The 20,992-nt window shown below is 39.8% G+C and overlaps 1 protein-coding gene across 1 annotated transcript; it reads right to left on the bottom strand. All coding sequences in view use genetic code 11, as the record gives it.

Annotated features, from left to right (window-relative positions):
• Nucleotides 1-1,007: 1,007 nt before the first annotated feature.
• EGR_03249 (Fibrillin-3) lies at nucleotides 1,008-18,196 on the bottom strand (the record flags this gene model as incomplete). The annotated part of the gene is made up of 14 exons (XM_024492498.1): nucleotides 1,008-1,426; nucleotides 3,252-3,458; nucleotides 4,139-4,228; nucleotides 5,458-5,604; nucleotides 6,266-6,397; nucleotides 6,610-6,756; nucleotides 6,977-7,096; nucleotides 8,285-8,346; nucleotides 8,721-8,790; nucleotides 9,211-9,417; nucleotides 10,361-10,450; nucleotides 12,946-13,074; nucleotides 13,294-13,382; nucleotides 18,108-18,196. 14 exons carry the CDS (start codon nucleotides 18,194-18,196, stop codon nucleotides 1,008-1,010), a joined length of 1,998 nt encoding a protein of 665 aa, XP_024353172.1.
• Between the last annotated feature and the right edge of the window lie 2,796 nt (nucleotides 18,197-20,992).

Below are 20,992 nucleotides of genomic sequence, written 5' to 3'. Positions count from 1 at the left end.
GTTTGATAATTTCATACGATTCAACATCATTTGAAAGCCACTTAAAATAGATGGACTCTTCCATACAAAAGTCGCATTAACTAACCATAAACTAGTCTTTTATGGTCCTTCTAAATTTATCAAGATACTTTTTAAATCACTTACAATAAGCGCACACTTGTTTGTCAAAAAGTAAAAGTGATTTATAGGACAATCAAAATGGCACGGTTTCATTAACTTCGTACCTTAACAAAACACAATGCTATCAATTATTGCAACGGAAAAACCAGTGAATGATGTAATTTTATTATGCTGAGTTACAATCCAACAACTCTTGAAGTTTATCTACCAGCTACTGTTGTTTTCACCCAGATGGGCACAGGAAGGATCGTGCTTAGTAAGCAGTACCTGCCCATGCGACTTGACTCCCCAAGGTGTAAATAAACATGATCACCAATTTTCATCAAATGCCTGTTAATATGGCTGAGGAAGATGACCCAACCAGTGGGCAGAGGGCATGTGAGCACTTGTTAATTTAAATCAACTGCTTTCTAGCGAAACGCCTTCCATCTACTTTTCCATTTACTTAGCCGTGCAATTCTTCCGTGCATATTTTTCCCGACGAAGTTTATCACTGTAATCGTAATGCAAGAAAAAATAAGTTGTCTTCGGCTAAATCGCAAAGAGGGATCTGTTCTGAATAAAAAACTTTACCTACCAAAGTCCAAGACCACGGTCTGAATCGAACCTACTTTATTTTTAGAAGGTGCTGTCAAAACTTCCAAACTGCACACCATGACCGCTTGACCTTTTCAATTGGAAGCCTTAGGTAGAGGATCTGATTAAATTGAAAATGTATAAAACTGTAAAGCTTTTGTTGTTTCAATTTCTTTTAAAATATTTAACTGTAAAACAAAGAATGTAGATCTATACCGCAAGTGCCCGAAAGTCACCAACTGAATATTCAAAACCGGCATTTGAAACACCAGAGAATGAGGTCATGGGAAAAAATAATGCTCTTGCACATTCTAATCCTTCAAGCAGACAAGCAATCCCAAATATTTAAGGCTAAAATTGGGAAGTATAAGAGCAGTTATACTTGATGGCAAGGTGAGCAGCACATACTGGATGCATAGATTCGATTCACGAGTCCACTTCGTGCTATACAAACAGAAATGGGGGATTAGGAGAAGACAGCAGCGACTTGGTGGCTGAAAATGATATAATTGTGGGTGCGTTTGTTCGTGTGTGCGTCTCAGAGGGTATGGGAAGCAGTGCCACATTTCTAAATGCACGGAATCCTGGCGTTCTGCGATGCAAATGACTAAAGCTGGGGAAGATAGTTTGCGACACTTTGAATGGATGGGATTTGGCGAAATAAATGGGGAAACATAAGACGAATTCTGCAAACGGAGTGTTGCGATTGGTGAAGTGCGTTCCTTTGCCACTAAAATAAAGGAAAGTAGTTAGGTTCGAAATAGAAACTTGGAGTTCATTGGGCAAAAACGTTAGAAAGTCCACGGATTGATGCCAGTCATAAGTAAAATATTTTAACACAATTATCATCCTTTGTGCTGTACAGGCGTGTCAAGCTGCATTCAAGTTTTTGTTGACATTTCTGGTGATCTTTGTTTGTTTTGCTCTACCTACAATGATAAACTCTAAAGGGTTATTAGCATACATTCCCAAATTTTTTATACCCAGTGGTCTATGCAAAACAATGAAAAGCTGAACTTCGTGCTGAATTCTCCTCAGTTGTCTATTAAACAGGCCTCCAACGACAACTATACGCTAAGAATGATACTTTATCTAGCAATTTTAGTGAGCAGCGTATTTGATACAAAGGGTAACTAGCATGTAGCCCGTGAAAATAGTCAAAACTTGTTTATCACTCTCTTCAGCTCTCCTCAGGTATTTGGACTTCCCATCCATATCCTGTTTTCACACATCCTAAGTTGGTGCAGGTGAAAAAATTAGTATTGTTTTGGCATAAAAATTGCACCACCTATACCAGCTGGAAATTGAGCAAATTATAAGATGAATCTTTTCGAAGGAATATCGCACTCTTGGTGGGCGATTTTAAAGTACTAAATAATAGATTGACTCAACATGGGTAAGGCTACGCAAGGGTCTAACCTATATCCTACTTATGGTGGCCTATGATACAGGCACGCTAGATCTCTTGTCACTATTGTCTGTACCCAGCAACTGCTAAAATATTCACACGTCTTGACAGGGGGACAACTGTGCCCAGTATGAATATGCAAAAATGGTGGCTAAGAAATACAAAAGGCAAATAGTCCATGAAAGGCAATCCAAACGTGGCTACCGACGACAAAACTGAAATTTACGAACTAACAGTTGTTATATTTCGGGGTTTGAAATATTTACCAATGGACCATAAATGAAAGTTCTTAAACTGGTTATTTAACGGTTAATCAAATAAGTACAAGTTGTTGCAGTATCTCTTCACAGAAAAGACAGAAAATTTAAGTAGATTAAAGCATTATACTCTTCAGATAATGTCTCGTACTCACTTATTAGCTGATCGCTATTGCTGCAAATTTGTCATCTACTTCATCATGTGCCTGAAAACACAGCTCTACTTTTGTATTATAAGTATAACGCCTGCTATGAAGAATCCAGTGCTAGTTATCCTGTAGTGGGAAAAATCTAGCACTAAGTGGGCATAGCTAATTGCACTTCGTTGGAGAAAATTCGGCTACTAGTTTGATTGGGAGGGAGACAAATGAATTAATAAAGATAATGTTCCACCTACTACATTAGGAAGTGTGGAATCTGCACTGACCTCGGTGGAATTCCGTTAGCCTTTGGAACTTACATCATTAAATTTTCCGATTCTATCCTCGTGTTGGCCAATTATACTTTCCTAAAGAGGGAAAACATGGTACTAGGATGGGAAAATGTGCAGAAATTAATGAATATGAGGTGCAAATACTTTAGAAGATATTCATTCTGGTCAAAGCTTTAGGAAAAAATATAAACAAATCATTTAATTTACATTCTCTATTGAGTCTATGCATAAAAAAGGCATTGCCATTTAGGTTTTGTTGACACCTTTTCAGATTATGCCAAAACAACCTATGGTTTATGGGTAGGAGAAACTCCACTAAACCCATTCACCTGTCGCCCTTTTACAAACGATAAACAGGATAACTGTGTTAGATTGGCTTTCTGAAGTACATATGCACGTTCATATGCATTTACCTACCAAAAACTCTCAAATCATTAATTTCGTAATTGAAACTCACGGTTGGTTCTTCCGTAATCCGCTACGCATTGCTGATTCCCATTTACTGCTCGATAACCTTTGTAGCATCTGCACTCGTAGCTCCCACGACCGAGGTTTATGCAGAATCCGCCCATGCATTTTCTCCTGACTGTGCTGTCCGCACAGGGATTTGGGTATTTTACCCTTGAGGATGGTTGCCATCTTGTCTCACCTAGCTGGGGTTTCACTGATGGAGAAAATAAACCAAATAAGAATCACAATTTTGGCAAATGCTGCGTGAGATAAGAAAAGTAAATAATAAACCAGTTTAGAGGCAATTTGTTGAGCAATTAAGCAATATCTATCACTGTGTATTGCTTTGCAATTCACGCAAAGGGCAAATTCATTACACACACATGATAAAAAGTACGCTTTTACGTAACTTTTGACACTTCATTTTTTAGATTATACTCTTGATTTGACTTCTTTTAGGTAGAGACTAAGTAGAGGTATAAGGGAGTACAAAAAGCACGTTTCACAAATGAGTAGTAAGATTAATTGTGACTTTAAGGAGTGTTATTTAGAAGTTCTGTGCTCACCATGCCTTTGCCAACAGGTGGTCGTCTCTTCCACCAAATATAAATGCTATTTCCAAGACTACTAGATGTTCATAAAATGGGTGAAACTGATAGTTCACAAATGTGGTCCGGTGAAGTAATTCACGGCTGTATATATTTACAGTAGATCAACGTCAAAGTCGAGCATTGCAAGGCTAGTGAAACCGCCCATATTGAAGACATTTCATAAATTATGGCAGATGGGCTAGGAAATCCTTGCTTTGCTTTGCCACTGTTACATTAGAACTTAAAAGGAAGCAGCAATGGATGTGGCTTGCATGATAAATTTTGCTTTGTAAGCCAAACCAACCGTTGTGATAAGCCCTGTTTTCCTGCGGCCAGTCAGCTTGATAAGAACCGCGGTAGATGTTTCCGCTACTCAAAGGCTCGCGTTTTGATGCTGAGTGGATAAATCCAAAAGACCATTACTAATGCATGTTAAAGGAAAAAATAAATTAAACAAGCATCCTTTGAATTGAAATAGCCATTTATGTCTTGTATTTTAGACTACAAAAATAATAAATCGCTGTGCATTTCTCTTTAGCTACAAAGAGCATTTTCTTGGTCCGAGTTAGTCTATGAGACATTTCCGCTTAATGGATTGTGGCAGAAGGTCTCGATGAATCACGTCGCTGTTATCGGCACATGCAGAATGCACAAGAAATAGTTTAAATAACAGACCGCATTGTTACTCAAGTCTAGCTATCATGCTCAGATGAAACTGTGATGTCTTCTACTAGCCATTTTAAAGCTATTAAAATAGCGGAAAGAAAAATCGTGGTAAGTTAAATGCCTAAAACTAATACATCAGTCATTAAACTAGGTTTCATGGAGTTTGGCTGGAAGAAGAACTTCTGTCATTTATGCATTCCACTATGGACCATGGTACATTAATATGAGAACCGTTTCAGCTATAAAATAGGCCGTTTACTCGACCACAATAAATGAGGCACCAAAAGCCTCTTCAAACGATTAAACTGCAGCGACAAACCCTTAAAAGTGATGCAGAAAAGCATCATTTATGGAAGAGCCGATTAACAAATATTTTGGTCTTTATGAAAATGAGTGAATACATCTACACAAGCACTCACATCAGAACAAAGCATAGAGGCAAAGACATGGGAATCGACGGCATGCCATTTCATTTTAGTGTTTGGTTCTGATGTTTCCTAACCTGCAAATCCGTCATAATGCCACAACAAAGGCATGACAGGCCATTTCACAAACCATTTTGGTAAATTTCAAGAGACATTTCCGAAAAAAGTAATAGTGGTAAATTCTTCAATGGTAAAACATTTACTTGCACACAAAAGAATTGTATGTAGGATGAAATAAGCACTGCATTTTTTATGACCACTTTGTCTCATTCCATTACATTACATGATAATCCCCTCCAACTCCTAATGACAAACCACGGGAAGGCCTGTAATTTATCCATAAATGGGAAAAAAAATGTTTGCGGTCAATGAGGTGGGTAAGGATATTATTAAATACAAAATAGGAGCTTTTACAAATCTATTCGGTAATGGCATTTCTTATGCCCTTTTTAGCTAGGCAAAAGGAAATCGTCATATGATTTGCCCTCTCTTTCTTGTTGAAATTCTATACATAAGTGTATCTTTTGCTTACTTTGAAAAGGGTTCAACTGCATCAGACAGCTTTTTCTGTCTGGGGAAGGCTGGTAACCGTAGTGGCAACGGCATTCATAATCACCGTAGGGTCTTGGAACACAGAATCCATTCTGACAAACAGATGGGCCCAGCTGTTGGCACTTATCTAAATAGAGCATGCCTTCTTATTACAGTTAGCATAAAAAAGTGGTCCGCAGTTCTCGTAATACTATTTTTAAAAGTTACTTGAGTAGTTGATTTAAAAGTACTTTTGTAGTCCAAACGCCATACACAGGCGCCAAGAACCGCTAATGTGTGTGCACGGACAGGCTACATTTCCGACTGGAAAAATGGAGGAGACTAGACCTCCAAGGAACAGAGGCCCTAACGTCTCCATCTGGAGGTCACTCGAAGTGCACTTTGCACATGTGACCCTAGACCCTTGAAAGGCTAAGGCACACAAGGGTGTCCCAACTCTATCGGGGTTGTCTTTAATATGACCTTAAGGTAAGGAGGTGTTAAAGTGGACGGGGTGGATCCCCAATCAGCGGTGACTCAACGAGAGCACGAGCTGCGAATATTCCTCCAATGTTTCTAAGTGGATTAAGGAGGAGAAATTGTATAGAAACTTCTAGAAAACCTAAATTGTGGCAGTCCTAGCATCAAGGCTAAAACGCAAGTTAATAATGACACCAGGTCATTGTGAAATATTTAAGGTGAGCTGTCTTTGCAGTAAGTAAATGACCCCCTCTTTGACATGGAACTACTGTGTTCATATCAAAGCCATAAAGGTGTTGTTGGAGGCAGAGAAATATGCTGAAGCCTACCAAGGCATGCAGTTCCGTCACCGGAGAGAACGTAGCCGGGATTGCAAATACAGCGAAAACTTCGGTCGACCGGTAGGCACTGGCCGTTGGTACAAACGCTGTTTCCATAAAACGTACAGGCGTTGAATTCCTCTGTTTAAAAGAACATTCTCCTCTCAAAAGATATACTTTAGTCTGATGCATTAATGTTAACCTTAGACATTTATTCATAATTCCTAAAATTACAAGAATTTAAATCAAACGGAAGAAGAGAAAACAGTACGTGGGTTTCAGAGGACCATAGACCTTTACCTCTATTTCCTCATTTCATATGCTTTTGTCATGAAGATTAATGCATTTCTTACTGATACACTGCTTCTTGAATCGGCTCGGCACATATCCTGGATTGCAAGTGCACTCATAGGAGGAGGCCGTTGGATGGCACTCTCCGTTTTTGCAGAGTCGGCCCTCAAAAATTTCGCAGTAATTCAATGCCACCTCTTCTTTTCGACCTATTATTAACATAAATTTAGTTTAGTCTATCTTTTCGTGAGACACATTTACTTCTCGACATAAACCCTCAGATATTAGTGGTAATTAAGTGATTTGTGTGATTTACATATGAACTGAACTGTGGGAATTAAACCTTTGCATCACTTAGCCGAGGCTATTTTACTATCAACCCAGGTACCTTCTCTTCATTCTATTCCAACGCATGTAATATGAGCTCACAGCGTGTATTTCCGTCGGTAGCAACGTAGCCGGAATCGCATTGGCAGATGTAAGCAGTGCCATGCAGAGGTATGCAGCGTCCGCCAGGAGTACACGCCTTCGGATTCTTCTGGCACCCGTCTGAAATTTTGATGCGCATTGACTTATCACCCGAAGGCTACAGACTTGCCACCAGCTAGGCATGTTAACAGCGCATGCCATCTAACAGTCAAGTCAAGCAAATTAGCGACAAATAATTGACTTACTTGTCACTGCGGGATACGAAATAATGGCAATTTTGCAATTGAAATTTACAGATCTACTAACCTTTTCGTTAAGAGGGTGCTACACATTGAGTAACCAAATCTAGATTCTTTATTGGAATTCTGGGGTGCTGTTTCGCTTAGAAGGAGGAGATTTGAATCCTTTTATCTTTTCTTTTATGATTGAGGAATCAAAACTTCGCAAACGAAATTTTATTCGCTCTTTGCACCTTTAGACGATGACCAAACTATTTACTTTTGAAATTCAGATCACTTATGGATAAAGTCAAACTCATTACCTTGTTTAAATGATTTACTGGTTTTACTAATTCACATGAGGCAAAGTGTCATACTTTAAAAATAAGGTTGAATAAATTCCCAAATTTAACTAATATTCAACTTAACTTATGAATTTACCCATTATAAATAAAATTTGGGTGATTCATTGAAATCTGGAGAAGGAAAAAGACTTCCCACACACATAGGGATCTTTGATGCCCTTACTATTCTTGAATCAGATTCTGAAAAAGTGGTCACTAGACGCTTCTGCAGCAGCTGCCTGTGACCCCAGAAAAACGTTTCTGTTCAATCTTTGAACATTCTGGGGGATTGTGCTCTCACTCACGCCCCCCTTATTGGAGCATAACCACTCGAAGGCCAAGGTCAGTCAGTCGGACACTATAAATGAGCATATCTGAAATCACTGAGATACACAAACACACTCCGGCAGTCTACTTCATAGCCGCTACCCTGGCCGTAGCCCATTGCATGGCAAATATGTCGGTTATTAAAGCCCTCTGCCCTGAAGGCTTTATCTTATCACACATCTGGTTAATTGGTGGCCTCGTTAGGGTTTGGGCGTCGCACGCACACAGCACTTAGTTATGGCAATTGGCGACCCAGTTTATAACAGTTGCTGACACGTTTTATAGCCAGCGGCGACCCAGTTTATAGCAGACTTTACAACATTAAAACCTCTTTAAACATTTACGCAACTCTTTTGAGAGAAGGATGCTCCACTGAGAGCTAAGTGGTCACTTTCTTTACAGACAAAAAGGAAACTTACCTAAAATGGGTCGACATTGTACCGTGTTCTTATCGTAGACATATCCATAAGGACAATCGCACCTACAAAGAAAATATTTTAGAACCCGCCTTTCAACGAGACTGGTAGATGATGCTACTTCATCTAACAGTCAAGAGGATTGATCACAGGCTAGAGTGTTCGCTTCTTAGTCACTAACACATGTATACGTCTGAGTGTGAGCAGGCGGCCAAAACTTTGAATGAAAGGGTAGGTTTTGGAAATAAATATCAAAAAATAGATGTTTTTGCAGTTGTCTCGAGCTCTTCACCGGTGATATTAATGTTTATTCGCTCCATTTACAACAATGGAGGATGATTAGCCGTTACTCGCAAGTTTTCATTTGTCGTAATCACCTTTTGTTGTGGACTACGGGAATCAGGACTAAAACGAATTTTCATACGGAACAGGAACGTACTCAAATGAACCGTCGGTGTTGCGACAAATGCCGCCCATACACACGTTTGGAATTTCGCATTCATTTGTATCTGAAAATCAAGCACGCATTATGCGAGTTTTGTGCCACTTTCTACACGAAAATGTTCCCATTTCAATTGGTGTTTACCATCGACAAGCGGTTGAACAAAAGCAAAACTTAAAATATGCCCAAAATCCTGGTTTCCATCACCCGCTTGGCCATGCACAATTTCCAATTATATGGCAGTGTAGTTACGGTAAGCGAAGCCCCAGGGCGGATTTTTTTCCCAAAAGCGGTCGCTGTTGACTAGAATTAATGATACAATACAAAAACAAAACCCACATCTTCTGTCTAGCCAAGTAACAAACGATGCAGTGGATTTAAAGGTAACTGAGTCAGCTTATTTAACCTTTATAAAGTGTTAACTTTTACAGGCATTATTTTTTTTAAAGTTTTACCCTCATGAGACGTATCTTGAGGCCCGACTCACCGACACACTGGTGGTTCAGGCGTATGTAGCCCTTGCCGCAGTAGGAGCTCTGAGCGCTGCAACGTTGGCACAGCCCACCCCACGCCACGCCAATGCTTCCGCAGCAGGCATTCCGTGTCATCATTGCGGTCTCGTTTCCAGGACCTGTCACCTTGTTCTTACAGACGCCTCGCTCTGTCTGAATGAAACAGGGCCCTACCTCCTCCTCTAGAGTTCAATGTAAATTAAGTGCGGGCAGCTGTGAGTGGCATCTTTCCCGATTCTCAAATTCAAAGACTAATTTCCATCAATTTTATTAGCTAGCCTTTTAAAACGACCGCCAAGATGCTAAAGTAAAAAAATCTGCTGTTGTATGTTATTTGTAGGTTATTTGCTCGTTGTAAATGATGAAAACCATATTCACCGGTCCAGTGCTAATGACACCGCCTGATGCTGGATTACATAGATAACAGACCTCTTCTCGAATAATTTGTGTGAAGCTCGACGCACTGCGGTGGTTTTAGCGCGTATACACAAATAACAGTATGTATGAAGAGGGTAATCAACTTCATAAGTGAAAGCTGTTTGCTTCATTTGTTACCTGTCACAAAGTTAGACACAACGCACCTCTTCTAACACGATGCGGTGCATGTGGGACCGATTTCTGCCAAAGCAGTACAGGCGCACAAGCATCACCTCGCCTGCACGTGCATAACAGAGGAGAGGTGTATCGATAGGTAACCAAAAGTCAGATGTCCACTTTAACTTTGTAGTACTCCATCACCACTTCATCTGTTCGCTTCACAAGTGGTGTTTATTTTAATATCATCCCAGCTTTGGGCAATTTTTTGGAGGCACAAAGTTAACATACTTATTAATAGCTATCATGAGGTGAAGGCAAGGAATGCGCATCTGCGTCAACATACACAATGTTTTTTTCTTGATGCCCAAAGTGGGTTAATAAGGTGTGCCAAATACTTCGTACATAGGATTCCCATTGGGGTATTAGCCTTGTTTTTGGCTATAATTTACCTGTCACCAACCTCGAGGCAAATCGGTGACCTTTTACTATCAGCTACTTTGGGAATATTTTTATACCTGTCAGCTATCAATTTAAGTTTCAGCGATATTTAACGAGTGCATTCGAAATTAACCTGATTGCAACACTTACCATCACATGCGCTTCCTTTGAAACCGAAGTCACAAACGCATTTTCCGTTGATGCATCTGCCCTGGTTGTTGCAGTTTGATGGACATCGGACTACAGTGACGCGAGAAGACGCATCAGAACTTAAAACACCATCCCATGAGAGGTATTATTATTGCTACACGGAAATCATAAGCTAATCTTGCCCTTTTAATCACGGTTATGGAATAGAACGGCTTATTTATTTAATAGTGACCCAGATATGCAAGTCAAGGTTCTAAACTTTGACACGCCGTAACTGAGGCTTTGGCAGCAACATCATTTCTTAAAAGATAAAACGCTGTTTGTTTAAAAAATATCGCTGTAAGGTGTTAGAAAAGTGCTTAAGGCCTGCACGATTTTAGCGAAAACCAAAAGTAACTTTAGGTTAGAAAAATGATTCATTCCTTCGTCAAAGGAGGTTGACTAATTATTGAGTGTAAAGGGCCCACAAAACCCGCTCCATTTTTCTTCAACTGCATCACTACAACTCCAAACTGTGCTCATAGAATTTGTCTTAATTGGGTTTGCGGCTAAGACCAGGGTCAAGTATAGTTTGACAAGTAGATCTTCCTGGAAACCAACCCCGCAGTTGTAATGTGATATCTACCGAAAATACTTTGTACTTCCCCAAATATTTCCTTTCAGCAACCAAAACAATTTCTTATTCGAACTTTTTCCTGCTACGGTATTTGTACTGCTGCTATTGCCTCAGGATAATGCGACCACCAGGTTCCAACGACAGAATCAGTGCCACACTATTAGTCACCGTTCATTTGCGGTTGGAATCCGTATTACAGTGGACCTCATCTTGTAGATACACTTCCATTAAACGCGTTATACACTTTTCTACTGTCCGGACTAAATGCAATTGGGTCTATCAAATTCCTTCAGGGTGCCAAGCAAAGGGTACAGCCGTGATATTATTGGCGACCCACTGTCCTACTTGGACAAATGATCGTTCAACTGGATGGAAATGTTGAGGCCTTAGTTGTCGTGCCATTATCCAAACTCCAAAGGAGAATTTTATACAAACTCACTAATATGAAATCTCCGCCTGATCACATTTGTTTTCCCGAATTCATGTAAATGTGTGTGAATTGGTGGGGAGTATCAGCTTAACTTTGGTGATCTAAACAAGCATAAAATGGGTTTATTGCTTTCTACCATATTGTATGTGGAATGCACTTGGGAAAAATTTACTTCGTCTAATTTTGGTTCACTACGAAGTAAACAATAATGCGTTGGGTTCTGTTCCCATTTCCCATTCTTCTGGGTGTCAGAGAAGGTTCTGTTTTTCTGTACCACTTGAAAGTAAAGCGCCGTAAATGCCATTATTACAGCCAATAAAACGGTATTAAGGGGCATGTAAATAATGCCCCAAGTGAGAGACATAAATTATCTGTACTTTGCAAGGCTGCGCGGTTTGAAGCATTCCTTCAAGTAGGTAAAAACAATGCTGTCTGAACGCCAGGCTGATTTGCTGGTGAAAAGGCATTGTTAAGGAACGCTCTACCATCACAAACGCCCTCCGCTTTTACAATCACCAAATAAGCCGCTCTGTTTTCTTTTCTAGCGAAAAAAAAGTTGTTTTAAAGTCAGAGAAAACTTAGAGGAAATGTTTACAAAAGAAAATTCACATAGGCGCGTGTTTAAGGTATACATGAGAATTAAAAAGGTATTTCGCCGCCGCCTCGGGAATCGAAACCCTCCTCATGACTTCATTGCAATAAATGAGATTAGGAGCATGAATGATAGCATTTCAAATAGGGTGCCTCTCTCCCTCTCTCCAAATCACGCCATCCATTGGTATACTCTAAGTAGCGATGGCTTTTAGTCCTAAAATTTTTCGTCTTTCAATTTGTCCGAATAAACTGCAGTGTGTGCAAAAACACTTTAGTTGGTGTGAATCAGACCTATATTTTCATTATCCGACAGGAAGGCAGTGAAATCCTCCACACCTCCATCTATCATTTGGGAATGAAGGAAATGTTAACCTACAGTGGGAGGGCAGCTAAATGTTGTGGGTGTTAGGCAATTAATACAAAGTTCTATCTAATAAATTATTTTTTGAGAAAAAGCTTTTTGAATTATTTAAGATAAGTGCACTTCGTTATTAGGAATTTGAGGCATTTAAAATAAGCCCACTGTAAAACAATGGCCACCAGCGTAAAGGCCTTGACACTGCGGGCGTATCAGGTAAAAAATTTACCAGAAAAGTAGAAAGAGGCAAGGGAGGATTCTGCCATAGTGCTAAAAACTTTATTTACTTCCATCTTTGAGAAAAAATCATGCTTTAGACACTTTTAATTGCATTCCTGTTATATTTTCACAGTAAAACATCCGACATTTACGTAGAGTGGAAACGGTCCCCTAACATGGTACCAAAGGGTAAAAAAGCATTTCTATTGTCGAGTTTGGTAGGAACATAAGATGTTGTGTTACCCAAGTTAAAGCTGTTTACACGCGCTACGTGTAACACATCTTGGCATTTTTAGTCGGTTAAATCAGGAGGTGTTACTTGTATGCATTATTTTCTATTTGTTGATGTAGCTAGTATGTTGACCTACCCGGTTCATCAGCCAGATAGCCGTTGTCGTCCTCCATCAAGCAGTCGTCCTGTACTCGGCCATCCTCGCATCTGCACTGGTTGGGCGCAATACAACTGCCCCGTTCTCCGCAGTTTCCATCACAAATGGCTGGGGGATAAAAAAACCAATTTCAAATTAAAGAATACGAATTCAAATCTGCCTTTTGCTTGATGAAAGAAGTGGCACAAAAGTATCCACCTTCCCTTTTGTAAAAGACAACCTCTTAGTGTACTGTCCATGGACTTGATATGCCTACAAGTTTCTAGGGGATTGTGTGTGCTTATTTAAAAGTAATTTTACTTTGAATAAATGACCGGTTTGTTTTACCTGTGGTGCAGAGACCGTCGAGGCTTTTAGTCCATCCCTTGCAGCAGAGCGTCAATCCATAAAAGGTGCCGCAAACGTTGGGGCCTCTCCTTAAATTATACAAGTAAAGTGATGCAATCACGCCCAAGTGGTTTTAAGTTTAATGCAAAAATAATGCTAAAAACAATTCCTTAAAACGGGAAACAATAAAGCAAAAATCTTTAGCCCGATCACGTCTGTCTGCCATAAAAACTTACCGAACATGGTGATGATAGAATTTTAAAATATACAATTTTGACTGGGATCCTTAAAAAGGAAATGTGCTGTCTGAATGTCAAATTTCCAGTGCAAAATAGGCTGTAGGTTCGCACACTTTAAACCTAAAAGGACTGTAGCAATTAACTCTTGCTTCGAATGGAAAGTAATTGAGGCCGAAACTCTGCTAGGTTCCCATTTCAGACCAAAATTGAAAGAAGATGAAGTACTTAATGGTTTAATTAAACAGAATTGGAGTCTTGGCATTTGAGTACAGATTATTTATTATAGCATCAGTTTGTTGAATTTAAACCTGAAGGAATTTTTGATAATCCGCAACACAAAGCGTACAAGGTGGGCAGTGTTTTCGAAACATGTCTATGATCCAGCGGCAAGATCTCGCTAAAAATTTATTAAATACCATCTCGAAACTCTTCTGAGGGCTCAGAAATTAGAACCGTGTCATTTTCCTAATTACTTGGAAAATCCTTAAGAGGAATATCTTCACAAAGTAAGTGCAGTACTGCTATAATCCATTTTAAAGGCTTAACTTAAGTGAGGTGTCAGTCAATGAGCTCGGAGAGTTTCCCACGCAACTAGTCGGATACCCTCCTGTTGGCCATGGAAATACACATTGCCGCAGTTTACATGGCAATTTTTTTTGGTCTTCACCAATTTCATCTCCTCAATAAATGTTATTTTGCTGAAATCGTAAGTTTCCAATTTTGCCTTTCTCTGCATTATCGAAGGAAGATACCTTCATGCAATTACAATTATGGCTTGAATACTGAAGCATAATTTGTTTGTGGGCAGAAACCCAAACATCAGAGGCATTTCGCCAAGCTGTTTACTTATTGTGGAATGCTTCCCACTAAATCAAGGTAACGCGTGGCATTGCTTTATGCATCCCACAGTGGCGAAGCTCCTTCACCTTATGATGGCTTCAGGGCTAGAGCAGCGAATCTCCTGACACCAAATAGAAATTTTATGAAGTTTGTGTTCCCATATAACCTCAGTGTTAGTAGGGAACACCATGGTCCTCTAGATAAGTTGCCGCAGCAACTGCACAAAATTTTACTTAATATTATCTACGAAAAGTGCTTGAACCTCAATTTTGGTTCATAATACTGGTACATACACGACTAATAGTCCGAATTATCCACCAAACATCTACCCTGTTTTGTCATCAAAGCTTGCATTGGTAAATACAGCGAACCACTAAAACAAACGCTTTTTAGAAAAATCCTCTTCGAAGTCCAGGAGGGTGGATTTATTGATAAATAGGCTATTTATGGGCACTTCCCTATTTCTTTGGCTTTAAATCCTTGCCAATATGTAGTTACAATGACTGTATCAAGCACAAGATTATTTTGGCACTGTAAATCCCACATTTAGTGTGGGTACGAACTGGCAGACGGATATAATTAGATTGATGGCCCGCCAATTAAGGTGACATCCCAACAGGAAGGGCTTCTGCGATCACCGGCTGGTGACGATCACATGAATCGGTAGTGGGTGCTTATAAATCTCCGAATTCCACTTAACTCGGTGCAACTCGGGTCCTCACCCAAACTAAGAAGGCGAGGCAAAAGGCGCAATAAGTGATGCGCCAGACAGACAGCAGCGCGTTCCGAGGAGGCAGTGTGTGAAGGCCGTAGGATTTCGATCATTAAAAATGCCACTTGCAGGCGAAAAAATGGAATTTGCATCTCCAATTGGGATGCCTTGGTGTGATTTCGCCTCGTTTTTAAACAACGCTGTTAGGCAGTCCAGACCGATTAAAGGCCATTTTAGGGAGGAGGCAAAAATACCTATCCAAATTCTCTCTAAAAATGAAAAGGCTCGAGCAAACTATTTACACTTCCACGTATCTACCTACTTGGCCAGGCAATAGCAGCCTATCGCTGGAATTCCGTTTCCGCAGGTTGCACAGAATAAAGCGTTTCCTGATTAATATCGCCCGTCACTAGTGTTGGTAGTACGCTTTTATGATCTATTTACCAATTTTCTCCACACATAAATTGCAAGAATTCCGAGGACAACGAGACTCGTCAGCTCTTACTAAAAACTACTTTTCAAGAGATGATTAACTGCAATTTTTCCTAAAGGAATTCTACCAAATGATGAGTTATTTTTTAGTTAAAACAATTGCTTGCCAAATGCACTTTTTCTGCAAACCTTAAGATTGCCACTCCAACGGATAATTTGTATTTATTTAAATTATGTTTTGTCCAAATTCCAGAAGCTTCCTTTAATAACAAGGCGCCTTCGACGACCCTTGCTAAAGCCCTCTCCTTAAGGAATTCAAAAGAAAGTTGAAAGTGGTATTTGAGTCGGTGTTTTGGCTTTTTACAAGCTTGCATCACGTCTATGACGTCTTTTTGAAGTCTTCTTTTCGCAGGGAATAGAGACCTGATTTGGCGCGTTATTTGTTTCGCCAACGTTAACTCCGGACTTATTTAGTGGTTAACACCACAAAATCCTCTACTTATGGGTTAAAGTGTCAAAGAGGAATTTTGTGTTGAATGTTTTTTTTCAAAGGAAAGGCAGCTGTAATGATATCTTTTACAACAATGGGTTGTAGTGGAGTGCGACAAACTTTGCAATCCTCATTCAAACAACACCCCACCTACTCACCTGCCTGCCCGATATCTCTTTTACTTGATATTGCAAACAACTAAATTTACTAGCAAAAGTATCAAGAACGTATCTTAAAATTTTACCCAGTTATCTATATGGCAAATGGGCGAGAATAAGAAGGCTGGGAGGAGATAATAAGAAGTTACTTAACATTCTCTGCATTACTAGACCACTCTTGAGTCCTTAGATTTAAAAAGCAGGCGCGATTCATTAATTTTACTTCGTCCAAAGCAACCTGCGGTACATTTATCATGAGTAAGCCAACGATGATGCCTAAGGCTTCCAACACACTCGCTGGCACGCTTTCTCGCTCTCTCCGGGACACGCAAGCCCTCTCTTCATGCAGAAATTACGCAAATAACGCAGCTGAAACTAACCTCTTACCTGCTTGCATCTAGGCGGAAGGACTTACACATTTTAACACGTTTTTATGGTCATCTAAGTGTTATATAGATAAACAATAGCAAAAATTTTGGGGAAGTGGAAAGGGAACTACTCGGAAAAATGGAAAACAGATAGCCTTGCCTACTGCTACTCTTAAGTGGTTTACGATACAAAAAATGAAAAAACGCAAAAATGGCCAAATTCACTAATATGTTGCTCATGTAATGAGATTATGCGCTTCACACATGACCTCTTAGTGACCTATGAGATAGCTGAATGAATGCTGTGGCAATTTTAACCGTCAATATTCGAGCATCAGTATTGTCATCCAACTCTCTGTTTGAGAAGGCCTCGCAGGCAATGAGAATGTGGGTGCATGTGCGGCAATGTCTTGGCTGCATATTGACTGCCACCACATTTGCTGAAGGTCTCAAAGCCGAGCCCTCTACGAAGCACACACGCATACCCAGTCAGAGAATAGCCTCTTAATGAACCTGAAGAGTCACCGTGACGTGAGTAGGCTGTGAATTGGCAACACAATGACGGCAAAAGTCCTCAAGTGTAACAGCAAACCATTTCACAAGCAATAACACTCAATATTCATCACTTGCAGAATGTTAAATGTCTGTTCGCATACCTATTCTCGGCAATCCCTTCTCCACAAAACCCATTATTCCTCATTGCAATGCCGATTTAAGGGACTTCGAGTTGCGGGGATTTCATTATGCTTCACATTCACTCAGAACTATCCACTGATATACTATTTTACACTCATGATAGCGGACTTTCATTAATCATTTTAATTAACTTCGGCGCAAAGCAAATAGGTGTAAAAGGGCTCTGCACCCTCTCTTGCATCGGAATTATACGATTATGGTAGAGTAAATACCTTATTACTAGCCGTGCATGTAACTGGGAACAGTTGGTTGGAGTTAACAGTAAATAGTTGAGACTTATCACTTGTAAGTTGACGTTGCGTCTAGCAGTAGGAATATCTATGTGTGGACTTTACAAAGTTGTGCTTCAAATGTCATGTTGGAAGGATGATATGATGCAATTTTAAAATAACTTCTAGTAAGCAAGTTATGCTGATGAAGCAGTAGTTGTTTCCTTGTCATTTCAAAGTACATCTTTTGCTACTCATGTTCCGCTTTTGGCACAACATTACAAGTATTTAAACTACAGATTGGGATTTTATTACCAATGCCACCAATAGGCAGGGAAACCGCCTAGCCAAATGGCTGTCATGTGTGATTTTACGCAAAATTCCTTCGTGAATAATTACGGGCGACCACCTCCATACAGCTTGATTGTAACCCATGAAGTGGAGTCGTTAATTTTTGATTACTACATTGCAGTTAAATGTGGCTTCATAGCAGCAGCACATCTAGCAGTTTGCCTTCAGCTAAATGGCAAAATTTTGTTACTTATCCTACTACCTATGGATGTTTAATAGAAACCGTGAAAAAAGAATAAAATCAAAATAGTTTGTGCCTGGATTCAATTTCTTTTAGGCTGTAGATATTAAATATGAAATATAGAAAAAGGGAACTTACCCAGAAGAATATGCATCACATAGACGAGGACTGCTGAGAAATACCACTAACAGAGGCAGCAGTATTCGCACGCCGAAAGTGACCTGCATCGTGCCGACACTTTGTCATCAACACCTATGTGCAGTGTTATGAATAGTGGTGGCGATTTTCACCACCTTAACCACCACCACCATCGCCACCACCGCAGCATCACCACCATTCTCGACATCCCCACCGTCGCTAATCAGGCAGCCAATTGGGGTTGGTGCAAGCGGAGCACGCATTCACTAATTGTCTGCACGCAAGTGCGCACCCTCCAGCCTTCTTCCACCCGTGTGCATACGCATGCGCCAGGCATCTGGAGGGCTGGGCTGTGATGCTCTCTCTCTCCCTCCCACAGGTCACAATACTCCTTTTTCTCCTCCTCTCGCTTATCGTTAACCTATCCTACGGATTAGCAGCATTTGTCATACGGCCTAGGTGGTTTCCTCAAAACGAACATTTAAACTCTTCACTAAGGCAATGCTGATGAATATTGCAGCTAATAATCTAAATGGGTACTTTTAACCACGTATATTTATAAGTGCACGTGAGTCGTTTTTGGAAAGGAATTCCCTCTTTTTAAGCTGATAAAGAACTGGATCTAAGGGGAGAAGGGTGTGCAATTTGCCCCAAAAGTTGGCATACTAGGATTCATACAGTCAATTATTTCATTAGAAGGGTTTTATTAATGCTTTCCGAAGTATGCACGATCGATGCCCAAACTGCCATTCACAGAGAGCACTTCTCTTGGATTAGCCATGGATGAGAGGCATGTCTTATTTTAATGTAATAACAATTAATTGTCACTAATCCCAAATGAGGGAGTTCATTAATTGGCAAATATCCTGAATCCAAGATTGAGCGACTTTATGTACCAGCTTTTGGAAATACACAGAATTCTTCGTGTAAAAAATTACAGTCGCCATCCCCACGACGCATTTGATACAGTTTCCTCACACCCATCAAGTTTTCTACTTTAATTTAAAAGTAGCGATTTGGTCTTCTGATCCGAATAGCAGCGTTTACAGATGTTTCTTACCAATTTCATCAAGCACCTTTGAAGGAGGTTTTTTGAATAGTAATGCCGATGCATCAGATGTGTGCAATGACACCCACTCCAGACCTTGTCTCACTTTAGTACTGGCACAACCTTAATAGTCCTTCTGTTGTGTGTCTTTAGTCAGCGAAATCGAGACTGCTGTCCTTCGGAAGCAAATTAGCTTGCCGACACAAGCAAGTTAGAAAAACTGAGTAATCCTCCAGGATGTATTAGACTGTATCAGTGTGGAAGCAGCTTTGTTGTCAACCTACAAAAACGACTAAAGTGCTGGTAGCTTAGTTTAAAATATGGCGGGTTCTTACTCCAATTTGGGTTGGAATGATAAAATGGTGACACCTAAAACGCGTCCATCACCGTGTCATTAAGACTATGGGTTTATAACAGGAGGCAATAAAACAATCCTCAATTCTGCTGAACAATGGCAAAATAAATGCATTTAAGGTCCGGTAAAGGGTTCTTAATTAGAACTAAATAACTTATATATCTAAATTTAGAAGTTAAAGCAAATTGTTTTTTAATAAAATATATGACCGGGGAGTTCAAATGAGAAGAGAGACTTCAACTTGGCATATTTTTCTGTGCTAAAAGGCTAAAAGTAATACTTCTCTTCAAAAAGAAAAGCTAGGTAGTTTTCTGGCTGATAGTGAGCCTCCTTTGTTCCTACCAAGGTGCACCAAAGTTGGGAAAGCGTAAACTTTAATTAGATATGTACTTCTGCTACTTTTTTGCACAAAAGTTAACAATCCTTGGATTATGGATCTGTGTAAAAGGAAGCAATTCTTGAATTCGATTTTGAGTGGCATGCATGTTTACCATCGTACACTAGGTATTCTCCTTCACAATTTTACTTCATTTCATTTCATGTTGTTTTGTTCGGAAATAAGGTCTATGGGGAAATGGGAGCATTAAAGCACTTTTTTGTCATTTAGCTATGCAGTTGTTTTAGTAAGTGATGATTCCTGTCATTTTGAAGGATAGAGCAGCAGCTAATGGACAAATCAGAGAGCATATGACGAATTATTTCAATGGTAATGCTATGACAGCTCCCATTTTGAAATTTAGGTAGCCCATCCTAAGTGACACGTTTAAATGAGATTACTTTTTCATCCTATTTACTTACTGCTCGATTCTCTAACTCCTTTCATACTCTTTGGTAATAATCGATTCACGAGTAGTAAAGTTTCTTTACATTTTAACAAATGATCCTAAGCCAAATGCACTTCATCATTGCTTACGCAAGAAATGCTTTAAATTAGTCATTTTTCTAAATTTGCTCAAGCCAATGTTAATTATTTTTTTAGAGTTTTGTTATTTGCTGCTTTCAAAACAATTTTGGCAACTTCGGAAGTGAAGCCGGAAAGTGTGTTCGGGTTAGAAAATTTATCGAACACTGCATCAGTAGAGCGTTTGCCTTTTTTTGAAATGCCTGGGGAAAGACGGGGTGGCGAAGGGGGTGGAATGAGAGTGGCTTGTCGACATATGATATCATCTAAATTTTGATGCTTAAATAAATTTCTGTTTAATGTCAACGCCTCCAGCACCTACTTCCAATGTCGCACGTTGCAGATAAGTATGTAAATTTGACTTTTCCTTGTTGGGTTTAAAGGGAAAAAATAAACTTTATATTCCATGCCCAAGTTAACATCCTACGTATTCTGCCAAACAATTTCGAGAAGATAGGAATGCAGTCACACGCTGCCCATCTCTTTCCACCTCTATTCCACTTGGTACGGGAAAATACTAATGTGCCCTCCAAACCGCTAATATCAATGTTAAGGAGAGCAGATTTCTCCCGTACACTCTT

This window comes from Echinococcus granulosus, assembly GCF_000524195.1.
Source record: "Echinococcus granulosus chromosome Unknown EG_S00016, whole genome shotgun sequence".
NCBI classification, from domain to species: Eukaryota; Metazoa; Platyhelminthes; class Cestoda; order Cyclophyllidea; family Taeniidae; genus Echinococcus; species Echinococcus granulosus.
Note: the sequence above shows the minus strand (reverse complement) of the source record. Positions and strands in the feature narration are given on the sequence as shown.